Genomic DNA, 20,405 nt, shown 5'->3' with positions numbered 1-20,405 from the left:
AGATGAAGCTTATTGGGTGGCTTTGGGCCAGTAATCTTTCAGCCTGACCTACCTCCTAATGTTGTTGTGAGAGTCCAAAAAGGGGAGACAAACACTGGTGTAAGGGTGGAATATAAATGCAGGATGTAAAATGGAACCCTGAGAAAGCTCTGTCCAATGGACTGTGATTTATTTATTTATTTATTTATTTATTTGATTTCTATACCGCCCTTCCAAAAATGGCTCAGGCTGGTTTACACAGAGAAATAATAAATAAATAAGATGGCCCCCTGTCCCCAAAGGGCTCACAGTCTAAAAAGAAACATAAGATAGACGCCAGCAACAGTCACTGGAGGTACTATGCTGGGGGTGGATAGGGCCAGTTCCTCTCCCCCTGCCAAATAAAGAGAATCACCAAGTTAAAAGGTGCCTCTTTGCCAAGTTAGCTGCCTTCTGGGCGGTCAGACCCTTTGCCCATCCAGTCAGTATTTTCTGCACTGACTGGCAGCAGTTCTCCAAGGTTTCATCGAGGGTTTTCCCCAGTCCTACTTGCAGATGCTGCCAAAAACTGAACCTGGGACCTACTGCATACAAAGCAGCTTCTCTACTACTGTGCTGTGGTCTGTTCCTAAGGAGCATGACAGTCTGCAGAGAAGGAGCCGCCTGCATTTTGTCAGGAGAGGAAGATCCAAAATACGTGAATAGACGGTCCTAGGAGAAGGTTCCCCCTCAGCTATATAATAGGTCTGTCACCAGAGCAGGAGATTGCGAGCTAAGTCCTGTGAGGTGCCTGCCATTGGAGAAAAGTCCTTTTTGGGGCCCAGCACCTCAGCCAAGATTGTGAGCCAGTTTTGTGTTTGTGTCACATGTGTGAGAATCTCCTGCTTCTGTCTGATCTGGATTAAGCTCCAGCCTGTTTCAGCTCATTGAGTCCATTACTGATCCTCATTCCCCTTAACTCAAAGGCAATTATCTGTCCATGAGTAAAACATTACTTTGAATGTCCATCATTCACGTGATTGCCCATACCCAAGCAAAAGGCCAGATGGTTTCCCCCTTCAAAGATGTATCTGCCCATGTAAGCCATAACATCCAGAGCCAGGGGAGACAAGGAAGCCTTGGAGTTCCTGGTGAAATCCCCACAATAACTAGCCTGGTAGACTTTAACAGCAAACTGAGGCTCGGTCTTGCGGTAGCAAGCATGACTTTATCTCCTTTGGTAAGCAGAGTCCACCCTGGTTGCATATGAATGGCAGACTACATGTGTGAACACTGTAAGATATTCTCTTTAGGAGATGGAGCCACTCTGGGAAGAGCAGAAGGTTCCAAGTTCCCTTCCTAGCATCTCCCAAGATAGGGCTGAGAGAGATGCCTGCCTGCAACCTTAGAGAAGCCACTGCTAGTCTGTGTAGACCACTATTTCTCAACCACCGGTCCGTGGACCGGAGCCGGTCCATGAGGAGTTGAGTGCTGGTCCATTAGGAATTAATCTCCCCACAAAACAGTTTTGAGCCGGTGGGGGCTACTGCTGCTGGGGCTCTCCGGAGCTCATTTCTAGGCAGGCAGCCCCCACTGCTGGGATAACGTTCATTTGGAGGAAGCTAAATGAGTGTTATCCCAGCATTGGGGGCTGCCTTCCTAGAAATGAGCTCTGGAGAGGTCTCAGCAGCGGCACCCCCCCAGCTTGAAATGTTTTGGGGGGAGCCTGGGGGTGGGGGCAAAGAGGGGGACCCCTTTACTAACTGTTGGTCTGGGAAACTGCACACAAAGAATGTACCTGTCCATTACTCAAAAAACATTGAGAAACATTGGTGTAGACAATACTGAGCTAGATGGACCCATGGTCTGACTTGGTATATGGCAGCTTCTTATGTTCCTACCTTTGCCTGTTGGCAGAGGGGGGGATTGTTAGGCACCAGGGTGTGTGAGGTACCATGCACAAATTACACTCATTGGAAATTGGTACCCAGATTAGGTACCCAGTAACCTCGATAAAGTCCTTATTGCATTGAGCCTGGCTTGCTGCTGGTCTGAGAACCCAGATGGACACAGCTAGGACTGTCTCTGTCTGCCCCATCTACCTATACTTCAGAGCAGTCAGTATGAAGAAGTAGTCTGCCTTTGTTCTTATTTTGTCAGAACACAAAATGAGGAGCCGTTCATTGATCTGAAGCTCCTTTTCTGTCCCAGGTACTGACCAATTTTCTCTCTCCATTCCAGCAACTGTCCGGTGGGAAAGTGACCATGAGGGGAAAGCCCGCCAGGGATTGTTAGGTAGTGCCACATGGAAGAAGATGGAAGAACACACAGAGAAAACTGAAGCCAGAGAGAAAAGGAGGAATGGACATTCTGTTTCTCAGTATGGGGACTTCTATGAAATACAAGGGGAAATGGAGAAAGAGACAAAAAGAAGCTTGTCCCCTGCAAGCCAGAAAAGTTTAGGTTTTGAACCAAACCCTCAACCTGAGTGGAAAACCCACACAGAGGACACATCTTATAAATGCTCTGAATGTGGGAAGTTTTTCAATAGGAGTAGAAACCTGACTAGACACAGAAGAATCCATACTGGGTTGAAACTGTATAAATGCTTGACATGTGGAAAGAGTTTGAGCCGCAGCACAGACCTCATTTCACATCAAAGGATTCACACAGGGGAGAAACCATATATGTGCTTGGAGTGTGGAAAAACATTCAGTGACAAGAAAAATCTCACTTCACATCAAAAGATTCACACAGGGTTGAAACCATATCAGTGCATGGAGTGTGGAAAGACCTTCAGTCACAAGAAGAGTCTCACTTCACATCAGTGGATTCACACAGGAGAGAAGCCATATATATGCTTGGAGTGTGGAAAGGGCTTCATTCAAAGTGCAAATCTCGCTTTGCATCAAAGAATCCACACGGGGGAGAAACCATATAAATGCTTGGAGTGTGGAAAGGGCTTCAGTCGAGTTGACTCCCTCACTTCACATCAAAGGATTCACACAGGAGAGAAACCATATACATGCTTAGAGTGTGGAAAGAGCTTCAGTCACAGCACAAGCCTGACTTCACATCAAAGGATTCACACAGGAGAGAAACCATATCAATGCTTGGGTTGCGGAAAGGCCTTCAATTACAAAAAAAGTCTCACTTCACATCAATGGATTCACACTGAAGAGAAGCCATATACATGCTTGACATGTGGGAAGGGCTTCAGTCAAAGTGCAAATCTCACTTTGCATCAAAGAATCCACACAGGAGAGAAACCGCATAAATGCTTGGAGTGTGGAAAGGGCTTCAGTCGAGTTGACTCTCTTACTTCGCATCAAAGGATTCACACAGGGGTGAAACCATATAAGTGCTTGGAGTGTGGAAAAACCTTCAGTGACAAGAAAAATCTCACTTCACATCAAAGGATTCACACAGGGGAGAAACCATATCAGTGTTTGGGATGTGGAAAGGCCTTCAGTCACAAGCAAGGACTCACTTCACATCAATGGATTCACACAGGAGAGAAGCCATATACATGCTTGGAGTGTGGAAAGAGCTTCTGTCAGAGTGCAAATCTCACCACACATCAAAGAATCCACACAGGAGAGAAACCATATCAGTGCTTGGAGTGTGGAAAGGCCTTCAATCACAAGAAAAGTCTCATTTCACATCAATGGATTCACACAGGGGAGAAGCCATATACTTGCTTGGAATGTGGAAAGGGCTTCAGTCAAAGTGCAAATCTCACTTTACATCAAAGAATCCACACAGGGGAGAAACCATATAAATGCTTGGAGTGTGGAAAAGGCTTCAGTCGAGTTGACTCCCTTACTTCACATCAAAGGATTCACACAGGGGAGAAACCATATACATGCTTGGAGTGTGGAAAGAGCTTCAGTCACAGCACAAGCCTGACTTCACATCAAAGGATTCACATGGTAGAAACCATATAGATGCTTGTAGTGTGGAAAGAGCTGCAGTCAGCACAAGCCTGACTTCACACAAAAGGATTCACATAGGAGGAAAACCATATAAATGTTTGGAGTGTGCAAAGATCTTTGGTTGGAAGGACTGCTTTATTTCCCATCAAAGAACCCACTCTGGTGACTCATACTATAAACCAGTGTTTCTCAACCACCGGTCTGTGGAGTGGTTCTGGTCCATGAGGAGTTGAGTGCTGGTCTGTGCTGTTCCATGAGGAATTAATCCCCCCACAAAACAATGTCAAGCCAGTGGTGGACACTGCTGCTGGGAGCTCTCCAGAGCTCATTTCTAAGCAGGCAGCCCTTGCTGCTGGGATAACGTTCATTTCAAGGAAGCTAAATGAGTGTTATCCCAGCAGCGAGGGCTGCCTGCCTAGAAATGATCTCTGGAGCGCTCCCAGCAGTGGTGCCCCCCCCTCTGGCTTGAAATTGTTTTGGGGGGTGCCTGGAGGTGGGGGCGAGGGGGGTTACTCCTTTACTAACTGCTGGTCCTGGAAACTGCGCACAAAGTCTGTACCAGCCCATGACTTCAAAAACTTTGAGAAGCACTGCTATAAATTAGTGCATTCATCTGTTTATACACCAACAGCAAAGAGTACTTAAACCTTAAAAACCTATATTTTATCTTGGCATGAATGTATGGAGTGCATTAGGGATGTGCACGGAACTGCAGCGGGACAGTTCGAAGGCGGCGGGGGTCTCCCTTGAAGAGCAGGGGGAGGGTGAACCTACCCCTCCCGCCTCTTTCCCCCCACCGGCGTCAGGTTTTTAAAAAGCACACGCCGGCACAGGCACACACACGGTCACGCATGTTCGCCCATGCGCGCAGGCGGCTTTCAGTCATATCCAGAAGATGAGGGCGGCAGGGAGGTACACTGCCACCCCGATGGGCTTTTTGAAAAAACTGATGCCGGCAGGGGGGAAAGTGGTGGGAGAGGTAAGTGCACCCTCCCCCCGCTCTTAAAGGAAGACCTCCGCCGCCTTCGAACCAGTTCCGTGCACATCTCTAGAGTACATTTGACCAAAACAGGGCATTGTGTATGAACAGTATTGCTTCCCTGTTCAGGCCAAGCTCAGTGCCTCCTGCTCTTTTAAAGTGGCCCAGAGCACTGGCATTATCCATAGACACCTTACCCACACCTTTTGTGAAACTTTAGTTTGATTATGTTTTTAGACCTGTTTTTCTAATACAGCATGTGTATTTTTTTTCTTTTTTAAATAAAGGATGTGAACCCCAGAAAGGCAGTCATCCTCTCTCCATTACTGTGTGATAGGATAATACTCCATTTTGCTCCTTATGCCCCTCCTATCTCCTTTTGGACTACAACTCCCACAATCCCCAGCCACAGTGGCCAATAGCCAGGGATGATGATGATAATAATAATAATAATAATTTGATTTCTATACTGCCCTTCCAAAAATGGCTCAGGGCAGTTTACAAAGAGAAATAACAAACAAATAAGATAGCTCCCTGTCCCCAAAGGGCTCACATTCTAAAAAGAAACATAAGATACACACCAGCAAGAGTCACTGGAAGTACTGTGCTGGGGGTGGATAGGGCCAGTTACTCTCCCCCTGTTAAATAAAGAGAATCACCACGGTAAAAGGTGCCTCTTTGCCCAGTTAGCAGGGGAATGCCCAGTTAGCAGGGGAGTTGTAGGCCCATATCTGCAGAAGGGCCCAAGTTGAACAGCCCTGCCTTGTGCCATAGTGACCATACCTCCCTCAGGCGTCACAGTATTTGGGGCACATGGAGAGCAGTAAGGAAGTCTGAATAAATCCTCCAACACCTGAGATTAAGGAAAGGTGCTCTGGTGCACCAGGAGGGGTGAAAGGACATGTACACTCACATCCTGCTGCTATTTGGTAGGCTGGGTGGACAGAAGTCCTCTTCAGACATGATGGAGCACAGCGGCACTCGTGCTTACAATGGGGAAAACGGGCAGGAAGTCCCACCCCATCGCTGTCACTCACCTTCTCCCATCAGGCGCACATGCTTACAGTGCCGTTTGTCTGAAGGAAGATGTTCTGTAAGCCCATTCACTGGCGGTTCTGTGAGATGCAACCTTGATCAGTCGAGGTTGCAGCTCACAGAATTGCTGGTGAATGCACTTAGGGCACATCCCATTTCAAAGAGCATTATAAGTGTGTGTGCCCAGCCAGCGGAGGTGAATGACAGCGTCAAGGTGGGACTTTCTCCTCATTCCCCCCCATTGTAAACATGAGCACCGCTGTGCTCTATAATCTCTGAAGAGGGCTAATGTATCCATCTCAGACCTAAGGAAAAAATCTCGGGGTCATGGTGGATAACGTGATAAAAACTTCAACTTAATGTGCAGCAACTATGAAAAAGTCAAATTCTGTGCAAGGGATCATGAGAAAAGGGTCCAAAAATAAAACTGCCCTTCTGCCAATCCATGGCATCACCGCCTTTGGAATACAATGTTCAGGTATAGTCATGATCATCTCAAAAAGGAGATTCTATTTATTTATTTAATTAATATACCATCCAATATTGAAATCTCTAGGCAGTGTACAGAATCAAAACACAATACAAAATATAAAACATTTAAAATTCATAAAAAGATAAAAATCATAATAGATAAAAACACATTAAAATTTAAAAATTTAAAAATTTAAAATTTTTTAAATTTAAGTTTATTTAAAAAATTAATCTAAAATTTAAAAATTTAGTCTCAGTTGAAGGCATGGGGAAATAGGTATGTCTTCAAGGTCCTCCAGCATGGTGTAGTGGTTAGAGTGCCGGACTAGGACCAAGGAGACCTAAGTTCAAATCTCCATTCGGCCATGATACTTGCTGGGTGGCTCTGGGTCAAGTCACTTCTCTCTCAGCCTAACCTATTTCACAGGGTTGTTGTGAAGCTAAAGCAAGCACCACAAGCCAAAACACCAGCTATAAAAATGATATCTTGGTGATTAATGGCTTCAGAAAATGGAAGAGAGTTTTGGTTTCCTTTAGAAAGCAGGAAAAGGGTTGATTGTCAAAACTGGGTGGTGGTGGGAGGCTGAGGCCATGAGTTAAGCCCCGTGGAACCAAGACCTGGCTACTTTACCTGGCAAAACCTCTGTTAGTAGCCGACGCTTTCTTCTTAGGGTGAACAGAAATAGCGTCAATCTGAATTGAATCAGCCCAAGGGAGCTTTTGGCTTTGCTGAGAAGAGAAAATAACTCCCTGATCTGGGAAATAAAATAGGGCAGGTAAGCAACACAGATCATCCTCCTATGGGGTGAAAGGGGCAGGGGGAGATCTCACTTGGTCTTTGATGCACGTGGGAATCACAAGATCCCTCAGGAGGTGGGACGGCAAGGGTCACTTTCTACCCACAGCAGAGGCCTGGAAGCTTCTTCCGTGTAGAAGCAGGAATGTGAGACACCTTTGCTTCGACTTCCAGCCCTACCCCAAGGAAATAAACCAGGCGGGAAGGATGGGTAGATGCCAGCGGGGTAGCTAGGGTGAAGGGGGCCCGTGTTCACCCATTCCCCAGCGGCCCCTAGGAGTGAGGGAGATAATGAAGAACATATAGAACTGTGGAGCTGGGGGCCTGGGTTCTTTGAACCCATCCACTAGATTACAGCTACTCCCCTGGTAGATGCATTTGCTGTCCTCAAAAGATCAAGCGCTCTCTGCAAATTCTCTTCCTCTCCGAGAGAGAAAGAGTGTGATAGAGCAGGAAGACAGAGCTTTCTGTCTTCATTATGCGGCTAACCTGAGAAAGGCTGCAGTCTAATGTGAACCAGAAGTGAGGGCTGTCGCTGTGCATCCCACCCACCCCCATCTCTCTGGCCCTCCTTATTCCGCTCTCTTGGAAAGGGATAAACTGGCAACAAGCTCATTGGGTTGTTCATTCAAGTTCATTGGGCCTTCAGGGAGCAAAGAGTTGAGGGTGCAGCAACATTTTGGAAAGTTGAGTGGAACAGGCATAGGTGTTGCGGGAAGAGAGAAGGTGTTGCTTGGGAAGAGTTGCGGAAGGAGAAGGGGAATGAAAAACAACCATCACCCAACTCTCCTACCAGGATCTCTGATTTTAGGCTTCAATTAAGCTGCTAAGGGGAGCCTTGATCTCTTTTTCTTCAGCAGGAGCCCCCTGCAAGCCTCTCTCAAGACGTCTCCAGGCTCCTGGAGGTTTTTCCGTCTCTCCCCCCACCCACCCCTGCTCCACCCCGATCCTTGCGGTTATTCCTCTTCATGTAAATCACTTTGAGAACTTTGGGGTTGAAAAGTGGTATATCGATAATAGTAGTAAGTGGCAGGTTCACCTGTCATGGCAGCAAGTATTTACATTCCCATGTCATACAAACTCAGAAATTTCGAGCTCAGAAATTTCCACCAATTTCCCTATGGGTGACCCATCTCAACCTGACATTCTTAACCAACATTTGAAGTTGGCTTAATAACGTTGGGCTGAGTAGGGATGTGCACGGAACCAGGCGTGGGGGGCTCGATGGCAGGTGTGTGTGTATGTCTCACTTTAAGGGTGGGGGAGGGTGCACTTACCCCACCTCTACCCCCCCCCCAGCTGGCACCCGGTATTTTACACGCCCTACACGCGCCAGCTACTTCTGGCCGTTTGCTCTTTGGCCAATAGTAGCTGGCGCATGTGTGACCGGCGGGCACATGCACACCAGCTACTTCCGGCCAAAGAGCAAAGGGGGCGGCAGGGAAATATGCTGCCACCTCGTAGGACATGTAAAATACCAGGCGTGGGCGGAGGAAAAGTGGAAGGAGGGGTAAGTGCACCCTCCCCCGCCCTTAAAGTGAGACACACACACCCCCGCTTTCGAACCTTGCAGTGTTCAAACCTTTTGGAGGTCCATAAAAGGGCCTCCAAACAGGGTCGTGCACATCCCTAGGGCTGAGTGGGTCACCAACACCCCCCACTTGACATTTCCATCTTCACGTGGCATAGAAATGGCGGCGGCAGCGGGACAGCTGGCAGGAACGAGCCGCTCTCCCATACTCATTTGCTGCTGTTACATGTGAACCTACCTAGTAAGTAAGTAGTTCCCCCACCACCACCACCACCCACCCCAAGCACAACAAACCCAAGGCTGTTGTGTTTTCTTCAGGTAGAAAGTGCTGCAACCACCTGCTCTTATGCGGTTCCCTCTTCTAGTCTTTCCTCTGCTCTGCAATATTCACTTGGGAAGGGAGATTATCTGAACAGGATTTATTTATTCAGCATACTTATATACCACCCAAAATTCACATCTCAGGGCGGTTTACAAGAAAGCATAGGTTAAAAGATGAAAAAAAAATGAAAAATTAAAAACAATGATAAATTCTGCATAGTATTTTGAACGTAGTGGCAACATCATAAAATAAGGTAGCAAGCTCAGGTGATCACATGCATGTCAGTAGAAGGTAAACATGCCCTGCCCCAAACAGCCTGCCAAGGATTTTTGAGTTTTCTGGATTCATGGAATGGTAGAAGTCCTTTGAGTGAGATAAAGGGAAACTGGAAGTGTGGAGGAGAAAAGGAGGGAATTGGTTTAGGAGCACCGGTTCGAGCCCTGGTTAAGAACATAAGAACAGCCCTGCTGGATCAGGCCCAAGGCCCATCTAGTCCAGCATCCTGTGTCACACAGTGGCCCACCAGATGCCGCTAGAAGCTGACTGGCAGAAGTTGAGGGCATGCCCTCCCTCCTGCTGTTACTCCCCTGCAACTGGCACTCAGAGGCATCCTGCCTTTGAGGCTGGAGGTGGCCTATAGCCCTCTGATTAGTAGCCGTTGATAGACCTTCCTCCATAAAGTTATCCAAACCCCTCTTAAAGCCACCCAGGTTGTTGGCTGTCACCACATCTTGTGGCAGAGAATTCCACAAGTGGATAATGCGTTGTGTGAAAAAGTACCTCTGTTTGTTGTTCCTAAATTTCCTGGCAATCAATTGCATGGGATGACCCCTGGTTCTAGTGTTATGTGAGAGGGAGAAGAATTTCTCTCTATCCACTTTCTCCACACCATGCATGGTTTTGGGGAGTGGGAGCTTTAAGATAGAGGAGAGCAAATCCTTACCTGCTCTCCACCGCCCCATGCAGCGTCCTGCTGTGGTGGCATTCAGCCCAAGTACCCCCGTGTGGTGCATGGTGCCCACGCATGCACGGACGCCATGTGCGTGCTGGCACCCTGCCTACATGGTGTTCAGCATACACTAGTTCAACAAGAACCAACAGTGTGAGATGTAGGTGCTAAAAAAAACTGAATGGAATCTTTGGCTGTGTCCAGATCACAAGTAGTAATAGTTCTATTCTGGTCAGACACTGTGCCTAGTTCTGAGCCCTACATTTTAAGAAAGAAATTGATAATTGTGGAGATTGTGGAATGCGCTCCCTGCTGAGATACGATCCTCCCCATCTTTGGCGATTTTCAGAAAACACCTGAAAACACATCTCTCCAACCAGGCTTTCTCAGCTTTTTAAAACTTGTTTTTAAATTGTTCTGATCACTTAATTGTTGTTTTATGATGTTTTTAATTGTTAATAATTGTTTTATGCTTTATAATTTTTGTTTTAATTATTAACTGATTTTAATGGTGTTTTAATGTAAACCGCCCTGAGCCTTTTGGAAGGGCGGTATAAAAAGTATTAATAATAAATAAATAAATAAATAAATAATTGGCTCAGAATACTGTGGCAAAGATGGTGAGGGCTCTGGAAACCAAGCCCTGTGAAGAACGATGGAAATTGCTGAGTATGTTTAGACTGCAGAAGAAAAGACTAACAGGTTACATGAGATGTGCTAGCCATCTTCAAATATAGAAAGGGTGGCTGGCCTCACAGGAGGAAGAGGGAACTTGTGATCTGTTGCTCCTGAGGGCAGAATTAGAACAAATTGGTTACAATTACTGTACAATGAAGCATATTTAGGCCAGTAGGCTTTAGGAAGGATTTTCTCACTGTAAGAGGTGTTTGACAAAGGAACAGTCTGACTCATGCAGGGGTGGGCTCTCTTTTTAGAGGTTTTAAGATGGACACTGGACAACCACCTTTCAGGGCGCTGCAGCAGTTTCCTCCACTGGGACTAGAAGACCTTCAAGGAGAGCTGGTGTTGTGGTAGGAACCGTGAATTGTTCCCTTTGCTAAGTAGGGTCCACCCTGGTTTGAATTTGAATGGGAGACTACATGCGTGAGCACTGTAAGATATTCTCCTTAGGGGTTGGGGCTGCTCTGGGAAGAAGACCTGCATGCTTCCCTGCAGAAGGTTCCACGTTCCTGGCATCTCCAAGATAGGGCTGAGAGAGTCTTGGAGAAGCTGCTGCCAGTCTGTGTAGACAATACTGACCTAGATGGACCAATGATCGGACTTGGTATAAGGCAGATTCCTATGCTCCAACTAACATTCTTCGGTGATTTTTAAATGTCTAATTAGGTTTTTGCTCACAGGGAAGCTCTTTCCACATTGCAAACAAACATATGGTTTCACCCCAGTGTGAGTTCTTAGATGTGAAGTGTGGTGGGTAGGCTCGGTCGTCCTTTTCTCCGATCCTGGCCAGCTCCTCTTATTGGACTGCAGGACTGAGCTGGGTTGCACTTGTGGGCATTAGGCTGGATACATCCCCGAGAGAGGTTTGCAGGGGGATCCTGCCGTGGAAATGAGGCGGTTTGAGCTCCACTTTGGAGCTGGGGTTGCAAGATAAGCAATAAGATGCCAACAGGAAATTTGCTGCATCCCTCCAACACTCCCCCAACTTTCCCCAAACAGCACTTTCTTAATCGCCTCTCAACGCAATGCATCGTCTTTGCACTCACTTTCCAAATTTGCCACCCTTAACTCCTTGCCAGGAAGCCTCCACAGGCCAATTTCAAAATCTCCTTTTCCAGGAGGGAGGGAGGGAGTGAGTGAGTGAGTTGGAACTTGGAACTGGAAGGTGCATCAAAAGACGACCATAGACTCATAGAGGTAAAGGTAGAAACACACAGCACTTAGTTCCGGTTCCTATTAGGCAACCACCATTTGCGGGGCGGTCGCATAATATAGAAAGGCGAAGGCGCTGTATTTCTCTATCCTCTTATGCTCTCTCCTAGAGCGGAAGAAATATAAGGGAAGAGGCGGGGGAAGAGGGCAGGATGCCTTGCAGAACAAATGCAGTTTCCCATCCCACCTTGTGCATTTCCTGAAGGAGGAGGAGGAGGAGGAGGAGAGGAGGGGGAGCCGGACTGGAGGGATCAAAGAGTGCTCACGTTTCTGCTTCAACACAAAGCTGTATGACGCCCTCAATGAGGAGCTGAAGTTTGCACGTCTCTGCCTTTCCTTCGGTGGCGCGCAGGGAATTACCTCTTGCCTTTTTTACCTGTTGGGGGTCTGGTGAAGCCCCAGGTGCCTGCAGTGGAGCCTTGGTGAAGAATCACAGGTGGGCAAGTGAAAGTGGGGCGGGGGAGGGGATATAGGAAGGAAGCTGCCATAAACGGAGTCAGACCATTGGTCCATCTAGCTCAGTATTGTTTACACAGGCTGGCAGCGGCTTCTCCAAAGTTGCAGGCAGGAGTCTCTCTCAGTCCTTTCTGGAGATGCCAGGAAGAGAGGTGCTTTTCTCCCTGGATGTCTGGACCAAAGTCCAGGGCCTCCACACGCCATCAGGAGGACCCCCAAATTCTCTTTAGTCTGTCCTGGGTGGTGTGGTAGCCGCTCCGCCAACCTGTGCTGTGCCCAGCGGCCAAGCATGACTGTGAACTGGGCTGGGTGGCCGAGCATGACCTCTGTTTTAGAGACAGAGAGGGGAGGGGGGAAATAAATATGTGGGATGGGAATATGTTGTTTTGAGTTGAATCTCCAAGATAGAGCTGAGAGAGAGAGAGACCCCTAGCAGCAACCTTGGAGAAGCTGTGTAGACAATACTGAGCAAGATGGACCAATGGTCTGACTTGGTATAAGGCAGCTTCCTATGTTCCTGCTGTGCATATTTCCATACCTGTTTTATATTCTTAGTCTTCTGAGTTCACTTGCTGTTTGTGCTCTACAGAACCCATGTGTTTAAAATCGAGTGTGTGTGTGTATGTGTAGGGGAATGATGCTTAATTTGCAGTGGGGGAGATGGGGGACTTTAGGTCCAGGCTCCAAAATTACCTAGGTACAACACCTCTGGCCAGATAGGGAACTTGGAATCTTCTGCATGCAAGCATGCAGGTGTTCTTCCCAGAATGGCCCCATCCCCTAATGGAAATATCTTACAGTGCTCCTGTAGTCTCCCATTCAAATGCAAATCAGGGTGGACCTTGCTTAGCAAAGGGGACAATTCATGCTTGCTGTCACAAGACCGGCTCTCCTTCCACTATGGAGTTATGGAGTGAATTCAGAGAGAAAAGGCAGGCAAGTAAAGCTGCTGGAGTAGGGTTAGAAAAGCAAAGTAGATCTTTTCCCTCTGCCCCTTTCACCCTTTAGGCAGATAGAGCATAGAACATAGGCACACTGTTTACCCATCCCAGATTTCCTCACGGAAGTCAGACCAGGGGGCTTCTTTCCTCTCTTCTGCAAAGAGAAGAAATAATTTTGCCTGGGTTGATTTTATTTTTAACATTTCTATCCTGCCCAGAGTGTTGTACATTGTTCTGTTTATCCTTACAACAACCCTGTGAGGTAGATTAGGCTGAAAGATAAATGACTGGCCGTAGGCCACCAAGTGGGCCCCGTCAAGATGCAGCGCTGAGTTTTAGTTTAACTGAGTTTCTAAAAACAAGCAGAAATTTGCTCCACAGACGATCAACAACAGTGTGCTTTGTTTCGACTGCCAATGCTTTGTCTGGCCTCTCCCTTTCCCCAGTCCTCCCAAACGTGATCCCAGAGTTCCAAGTCTGCCCAACTCCTGGCAATGCTTCTCCCCATCACTCCCTCTCTTTCCATTGGTTGCCAGCTTGGCGTGAGTATGGAAAAGCTGCACAAGCCACTTCAGCTCTTTTCGCCAGTCCTGGGCTGCTTTCAGAAGTTATAATAGGAGTGTTGACACTTTCACTCTGAAACCGTTGTTTTGCAGCAGGTTAGAGGGAAAGGAGAGTGCTGGTTCATGGCACCCCGACCACAGAAATCTGCTCCGGAATTTCTTTTAGAGGATGTGGAGCTCTTGCAACAAGCTTAGAATAAACCACCAGGGCAGATTCAGAAGTGATGTGATGGTGAAGGGAAGCACAGTTCCAAACCAACCAACCAGCTACAAATGCTGGTTACAAAGATCGGTTTGTTGGGTCAAACTGAAACTTGTTTGAATTTTGAATTCGGTTGAAAAACAAACCAGGAATGATGAAAGTCAACTGAGCTTCCATGCTGTGTCTGGAAGTGCCCAGTGGCTGACTCTGGCTATACAGGGAATTTGAAACTCGGGTCTCTCTGGTCCTAGGAGCCGGCATGGTGTAGTGGTTAGAGTGCTGGTCTAGGACCGGGGAGACCCGAGTTCAAATCCCCATTCAGCCATGATACTAGCTGGGTGACTCTGGGCCAGTCACTTCTCTCTCAGCCTAACCTACTTCACAGGGTTGTTGTGAGGAGAAACCTAAGTATGTAGTACTAGTACTCCACTCTGGGCTCTTTGGAGAAAGAGCAGGATATAAAATGTAAATAATAAAAAATGTAAATAATAAATAATTCCAACACACTAACCACTACATACCATTTCCATTTGTCCTAAGGGGAAAGGGGAACCAGAGAACACACATAGCACTTCTCCTACTGAGTCAGATCCTTTTCCATGATCCATTGAACTCAGTATTGTCTACATGGACTAGCAGAGGCTCTTTAAGATTTCTAAGAAATCAGAGGTCTTTCCCAGCACTCCTCGTAGATGCCAAGGATCATGGAACTGGGGAGCTTTTGCAAAGAAAGCAGGAGCTCCCACTGAATCACAGTCTCACCCCAAAAAGGAGGAGGAAAGATGAGGGAGTTCTGGATGGGGACAGTTGCAAAGGAAGGAAATATGTGAAATGCGTTATAGAACTCTAAAGGAATGTGTGTGATTGAGCATTTAACAAACACTTAGCAAGCAATGCTTTTGAATAGGTTGTCATTGTTTGAGTAACTCTGGAATGAGTCTTTCTTGAAGTGGAAGGTAATGGTTGGAGGACTGTATATGGTTGTAACATTTAGAAATAAATAACTTGAAAAGTTCATTCCCTGTCTGAGCCCTGTCACAGACACTCGCTGTCCTCCTGGCCGTAATCAAGGTTCTCTTGAGGGCACATTCTGTGGAGCCAACTGGCTTCCTGTAGGAAGAGAAGGCCCTTCAGGGGAAAGTGCTCGGCTTACAAGAGACTGAGAGGGGGAGGTTTCCTGTGGCTGCTTTGAGGCCAAGCTCACCATAAACTGCAGCTGCTCTTCCTTTGACAGGTTGCATACCTGGTTTGCTGTTGCAAGGTTCCTTTGATGCCAGGAAATCCAAAAGCAACAGATAATCCTGGCAGGACTTATTCGACAGAGTTTTTGTCTGATTAGGAACATAGGAAGTTGCCTTCTACTGGGACAGACCATTGGTCCATCTAGCTCAGTATGATCTACACTGACTGGCAGCGGCTGCTCCAAGGTTACACGCAGGAGTCTCTCCCAGCACTACCTGGAGATGCCAGGGAGGGAACCTCGTCCCTTTGGCATGCAAGCATGTGGATGCTCTTCCAGTAAGCTATGGCCCCATCCCCTAAGGGGAATCTTTTACAGTGCTCAAAGGTAGTCTCCAAATGCAAACCAAGGTGGACCCTGCTAAGTGAAGGGCACAATTCATACTATCTCTTCCAGTAAGCTATGGCCCCATCCCCTAAGGGGAATCTTTTACAGTGCTCAAAGGTAGTCTCCAAATGCAAACCAAGGTGGACCCTGCTAAGTGAAGGGCACAATTCATACTATCACAAGACCAGCTCTCCTGTGAATCTGGAGGACTTGGAGTTACTGGCACTTCCTGTTACTGTATTTACATACTGGCTCCAAAGGAGATGTTCTATGACAGGCCTGCTCAACTTAGGCCCTCCAGCTGTTTTTGGACCACAACTCCCATAATTCCCAGCAACAGTGGCCAATAGCCAAGGATTATGGGAGTTGTAGGCCAACATCTGCAGAAGGGCCGAAGTTGAGCAGCCCTGTTCTATGAAGACCCCATCTGAATAGCAATGCCTTCTGTTTCTCTGCTCTCTGGGCCATTGACCTCTGGGAGAGGGGGTTATTGCAAAATCTGAGTTTGTAAGAATTGGGAAATGGTGGAAGGTGTGGTTAAAGCTAGCATTTTCAGAAAAATGAGAAAAAATCCACAAGAGGAAGTCTTGCCTCTCCAATCACTAAGAATTCCTCGAGCATATCGGGCATGATGCAGGAGATGTGGGACTCCCGAAAGGTTTTGACAAAGACATTCCGTTAGACGCCTGTCCTGAGCAAAGTTGGAGTCACATTCACTAGTGGACATACTAACCATTGTGGACGTTTTGTCTGCAATTGGGACAAAGGTGCTCCTCTTTTTCAGCACTCCAGCCAGTCTGAAACAAGCAGCTTTATAAAACTGTTTGGGGTCAATGAAGAAGAAAAGTGGAGGTGAGAAATCACCTTGATGTCTTTCTCCTCTCCTGAAACCTTTCCCTGTGCTATGAAGCGCTAAAGCAGGGATTCTCAAACTTGGGTCCTCAGGTGTTATTGGACTTCAACTCCCATAATCCCCAGCCTCAGTGGTCTTTGGTTGGGGATTATGGGAGTTGAAGTCCAATAACACCTGAGGACCCAAGTTTGAGAATCACTGCGCTAAAGGATTCAGGTTTAGAGCTGGCTGCTGGCCCTGAACTCACACACTTCTATGTTTAGGAAGAGGGAGGGGAGACTTCTGGAAGATTAGACCCTGAGGCTTACCTAACACTTCCAACATCTGGAGAATCCTTATTCTATAACTTTATCTACCTCAAACATGCCCTGCTGCCCCCAAATCTCTACTTAAATAACCTTGTCCTTTCCCCCCTTAGTCAGAGGCGCTCTTCCCCTTCTAGGTGGAAGTCCGGGCTCCAAACCCCCTGCCCACCACCCAATCCTCTTTAATCTGTCCTGGGTGGTGTGGCCACATGTGACTGTGACCTGTGCCGGGCATGGCCTCTGCTTTAGAGACAGAGGGGGTGGGGAAAGAAATATGTGGATGGGAATATGTTCGGTTGTGTGTTGAAATGTTTCTGCTCATGCATATATTTGCATAAATATACCTGTTTTATATTCTTACATTCTCCCCCCCCCCATTTTAATACCGCTTGATATGTACATCTGTAGGCGGTGTACAAAATTTAAAATATTTAAAAGTCAACACAGATTAAAATACATGGCACAATGAAAATAGCATAAAGCAGTTATTAAAACAAATTATTAAAATTATTGAAATTAATTCTAATTAAAAGCTTGCGAGAACAGGAGAGTCTTGAGGGTCTTCCTGATAACAAACAGAGGAGGAGAGGCTCTTATTTCAGCAGGGAGCATATTCCAGAGCAACTGAACTCACATTCTTGTGAGTTCAGTTGCTGTTTGTGCCCTCAAGAACCCATGTTTTAAAAATACTGCATGTGCCCTGTGTGTAGGGGGATGGTGCTTAACTTGTGACGGGCAGTTCCAAAGGCCTTTAAGTCCAGGCTCCAAAATTACCTAGGTGGACCTTTGCCCTTAGTGGGTGGTTAAAGGCTTTAGACCTGGTGGAACCAGGACTCAGAACTATTTAAGTTTAAAATAATTGGGACTATAAGAAGCTACATTACACCCAGTCAGACTGTTTGTCCCTCTAAGTCAGTATTGTCTACACTAACTGGCAGCAGCTTGTCCAAAGTTTCAGGCAGGAGTGTTTTCCAGCATTATGAACCTGGGATGTTCTGCATGGAAGCAGAGGCTCTTCTATTGAGCGACAGCCTCAAAGCCATTCTCAGCCATGACCTTTTAACCCAATTCCCTCACAAATCCCCCCCAGCCCCCCCAGCCCCAATTCCTTTTCACCTCTTTGTAAAGCCAGGAGGTCACTTCACTTTGGATGGATTTAACAAGGGGGATGGATAATGAAGCCAATGGCTTGATTGTGCATTATTTGTATTTAGAATCTTTGTTTCTGCCTACTGTGGGCCATTGAAGTAGTGCATAATCAAAAGCATGCTGGTTTTTGTGCTACTAGTGTCTGCTGGTCTAACTGGGCTCCTGTGATAGCTGGTCTTGTGGTAGCAAGCATGACGTGCCCCCTTAGCTAAGCAGGGTCTGCCCTGGTTGTATATGAAAGGGAGACTCGATGTGTGAGTACTGAAAGAGATTCCCCTCAGGGGATAGAGCCGCTCTGGGAAGAGCAGAAGGTTTCAAATTCCCTTCCTGGCTTCTCCAAGATAGGGCTGAGAGAGATTCCTGCCTGCAACCTTGGAGAAGCCACTGCCAGTCTGTGAAGACAATACTGAGCTGGATAGACCAATGGTCTGACTCAGTATATGGCAGTTTCCTATGTTCTTAATGTTCTGCAGGGGGAGTGTGTGCCTTACTCAGCCCCTCCTGGATCAATGGGTCTTTTATTTACACTACAGTTACTTCCTCCAAAGATCTCTGGGATGAATCTTCCAGGTTTGTTTCTCTCTTCTGCTAATTTAGTGGCTTCGTTTCTCTGACATAACTCTCTTGGAAAAAGCGTAGTCTGACTATTGTTGTATCTAAGGGACTTTGCCTGCACTTTTGTATTTCTCAAGTAGCTGCTTTCTACAGGGGTATTTGTATGAAGGAGAGGAATCCTCCCTAGGGAGAAGCCTCCATGTGCAAAGGCAGCAGCATGTTTTGGTATATCAGATACCAGGGAGCAATCTTGTGCTTTTTCTTTGTACGGCTGAGTTGCACAATAGTACTACTCAGGAGTTGTGCTAAAGGACTACTTACATTCAATGGGACTATTCTGGCGTTCAGTCTGGATGCCAGCCACTATGCACTTAACAATAAAATGCAAGCGGTTTCCTAAAAATTAGCATCTGAAAAGGTGGAGCCGGAGCAGGGGGCTGAAGGGAAGGCCAAGAGGCCGGATATGCACTGAGGGGGAGGAATTATTTGGACAGGCAGCTGGTGAGGCTGCTCCATTGTGTCACACACCCACCCACCCATGCACACACTGCTGCTATTTTAGGTTCATCTACAGTTCTCAGGGGAAGGAGCCTTTCCTCCCCACCCACCACAGTTTCTAGTTTATGCTGCAGCTTTAGCGTTCACCTGCCCTTTCTGCAAGGGGAAGGCCCAGTAGCCAGTGGAATTGTGCAGGTTTGCTTGGGGGAAATCGTCAGAGGATGGGACGGATGTTCCCAATTGCTCTGCTCTCAGGGGTTTCTTTGTCCCATTCGTCTTTTAATCTCTTGTATGGGATTCTTTTTGCTGTTGCAGGTGCAGAGGCCAACAGAAGCAGCGATGCCTTTCCCTGAGGCAGAGGAGGCTGCATTGAACACTGGCCAGAGCCCACCATTGAGTGGGATTTTGCAGGAGAATAACCAAGGTGCCACCTCATCTGGTGAGGATTCGTGGTTAATATTTCCAAAAATGCCAATGATACTTGAGGGAGGGAGGCCATTTGAAATCATTGCCCTAATGTTATGCTTCCCAAATCTCTCTCTGTTTTGGGTGTATTGGGAGGGAGAGGTGGTTTCCTCCAACCTCTTCCACAGTCAGGGGTGATGCTAGGTATTTAAAAATCCAGGGCAGAGGAGTCATACCAGCTGTCAAACTCCATGTGCTTTTGTTTACAAACAGAAGCACGTGGCTTTGGAATAACGTCATGGTGACCACGTGAGTGCTTACATCACAGGGAGCTGTCAGAAGGTCCTTACGTCACTGGAAGTGGTCAGAGATGGGGCTTACATGACCGGAAAGGGTCAGAACCAGGAGTATGCCCTCACCCTGGAAGTTCTGGCCCCCCAACCTTCCACCCCACCCTAGAATATGCCAGGCATGTCCTGAAGGCGGGTGTATTATCCCTCTACAAACACACCACACCACCCTGGACCAATAGGAACAGGTTTCGGAGCCCAGAAAGGCCCGACAGCACAGGTGTGATAATGGGGTGCCCGTCATTTTTGTTTAACTTTACTGCCCAAAATGGGGGTCAAGTGTCCCCTCCATGAACAAGCCCCACCACCCTGGGCCTACGAATAAGCCCCACCACTTGCTGGCATGGCTAACAAGTAAAGTCAAGGAAGCTTTAAAGGGGAAGAAGACTTTCTTCAGAAATTGGAAGCCCCTCACCCCCACCCCTAAATAAAGAGAATGGAAAGGAACACAAACACTGGCAAAATAAATGCAAGGTGCAGGTGAATAGACCACAGCTCGGAGCCATCTTGTTTTTTCTGCAGAGTCACCATTTGTGTGACTCATGGGGTCCCCCACCACCAAGAGATCCATGGAGTCACCTGTCCGTTGTAAAACCTAGCCCGAGAAAGCATTAGTTCAGATGATGAGAAGTTTCCCCCAGAGCCCAATACTTTCCTATCTTCTCACAAATACACACATGCACACTCTTTCT

General features: G+C 47.1%; 2 protein-coding genes across 12 annotated transcripts in view; both read left to right on the top strand.

Annotated features, from left to right (window-relative positions):
* Positions 1 to 5,174, top strand: part of LOC128347439 (zinc finger protein 883-like) — a 37,520-nt gene extending 32,346 nt beyond the window's left edge. For 8 of the 9 annotated variants that reach the window (XM_053302109.1, XM_053302113.1, XM_053302111.1 and 5 more), the window contains one exon: positions 2,200 to 5,174. In XM_053302109.1, the coding sequence (XP_053158084.1) occupies positions 2,200 to 3,905 (1,706 nt within the window). In that variant the 3' untranslated portion in view covers positions 3,906 to 5,174. The remainder of the gene's footprint in view (positions 1 to 2,199) is intronic. The other variant, XM_053302117.1, reaches the window with a different exon arrangement.
* A 6,879-nt stretch (positions 5,175 to 12,053) lies between these two features.
* Positions 12,054 to 20,405, top strand: part of LOC128347455 (zinc finger protein 260-like) — a 32,715-nt gene continuing 24,363 nt past the window's right edge. Inside the window, exons 1-2 of one of the 3 annotated variants that reach the window (XM_053302159.1) lie at positions 12,054 to 12,305; positions 19,274 to 19,397. In XM_053302159.1, the coding sequence (XP_053158134.1) occupies positions 19,298 to 19,397 (100 nt within the window). In that variant the 5' untranslated portion in view covers positions 12,054 to 12,305; positions 19,274 to 19,297. The remainder of the gene's footprint in view (positions 12,306 to 19,273; positions 19,398 to 20,405) is intronic. The other 2 variants (XM_053302157.1, XM_053302158.1) reach the window with 2 other exon arrangements.

Source organism: Hemicordylus capensis, chromosome 2 (assembly GCF_027244095.1).
Source record: "Hemicordylus capensis ecotype Gifberg chromosome 2, rHemCap1.1.pri, whole genome shotgun sequence".
Taxonomy (NCBI): domain Eukaryota; kingdom Metazoa; phylum Chordata; class Lepidosauria; order Squamata; family Cordylidae; genus Hemicordylus; species Hemicordylus capensis.
Note: the sequence above shows the minus strand (reverse complement) of the source record. Positions and strands in the feature narration are given on the sequence as shown.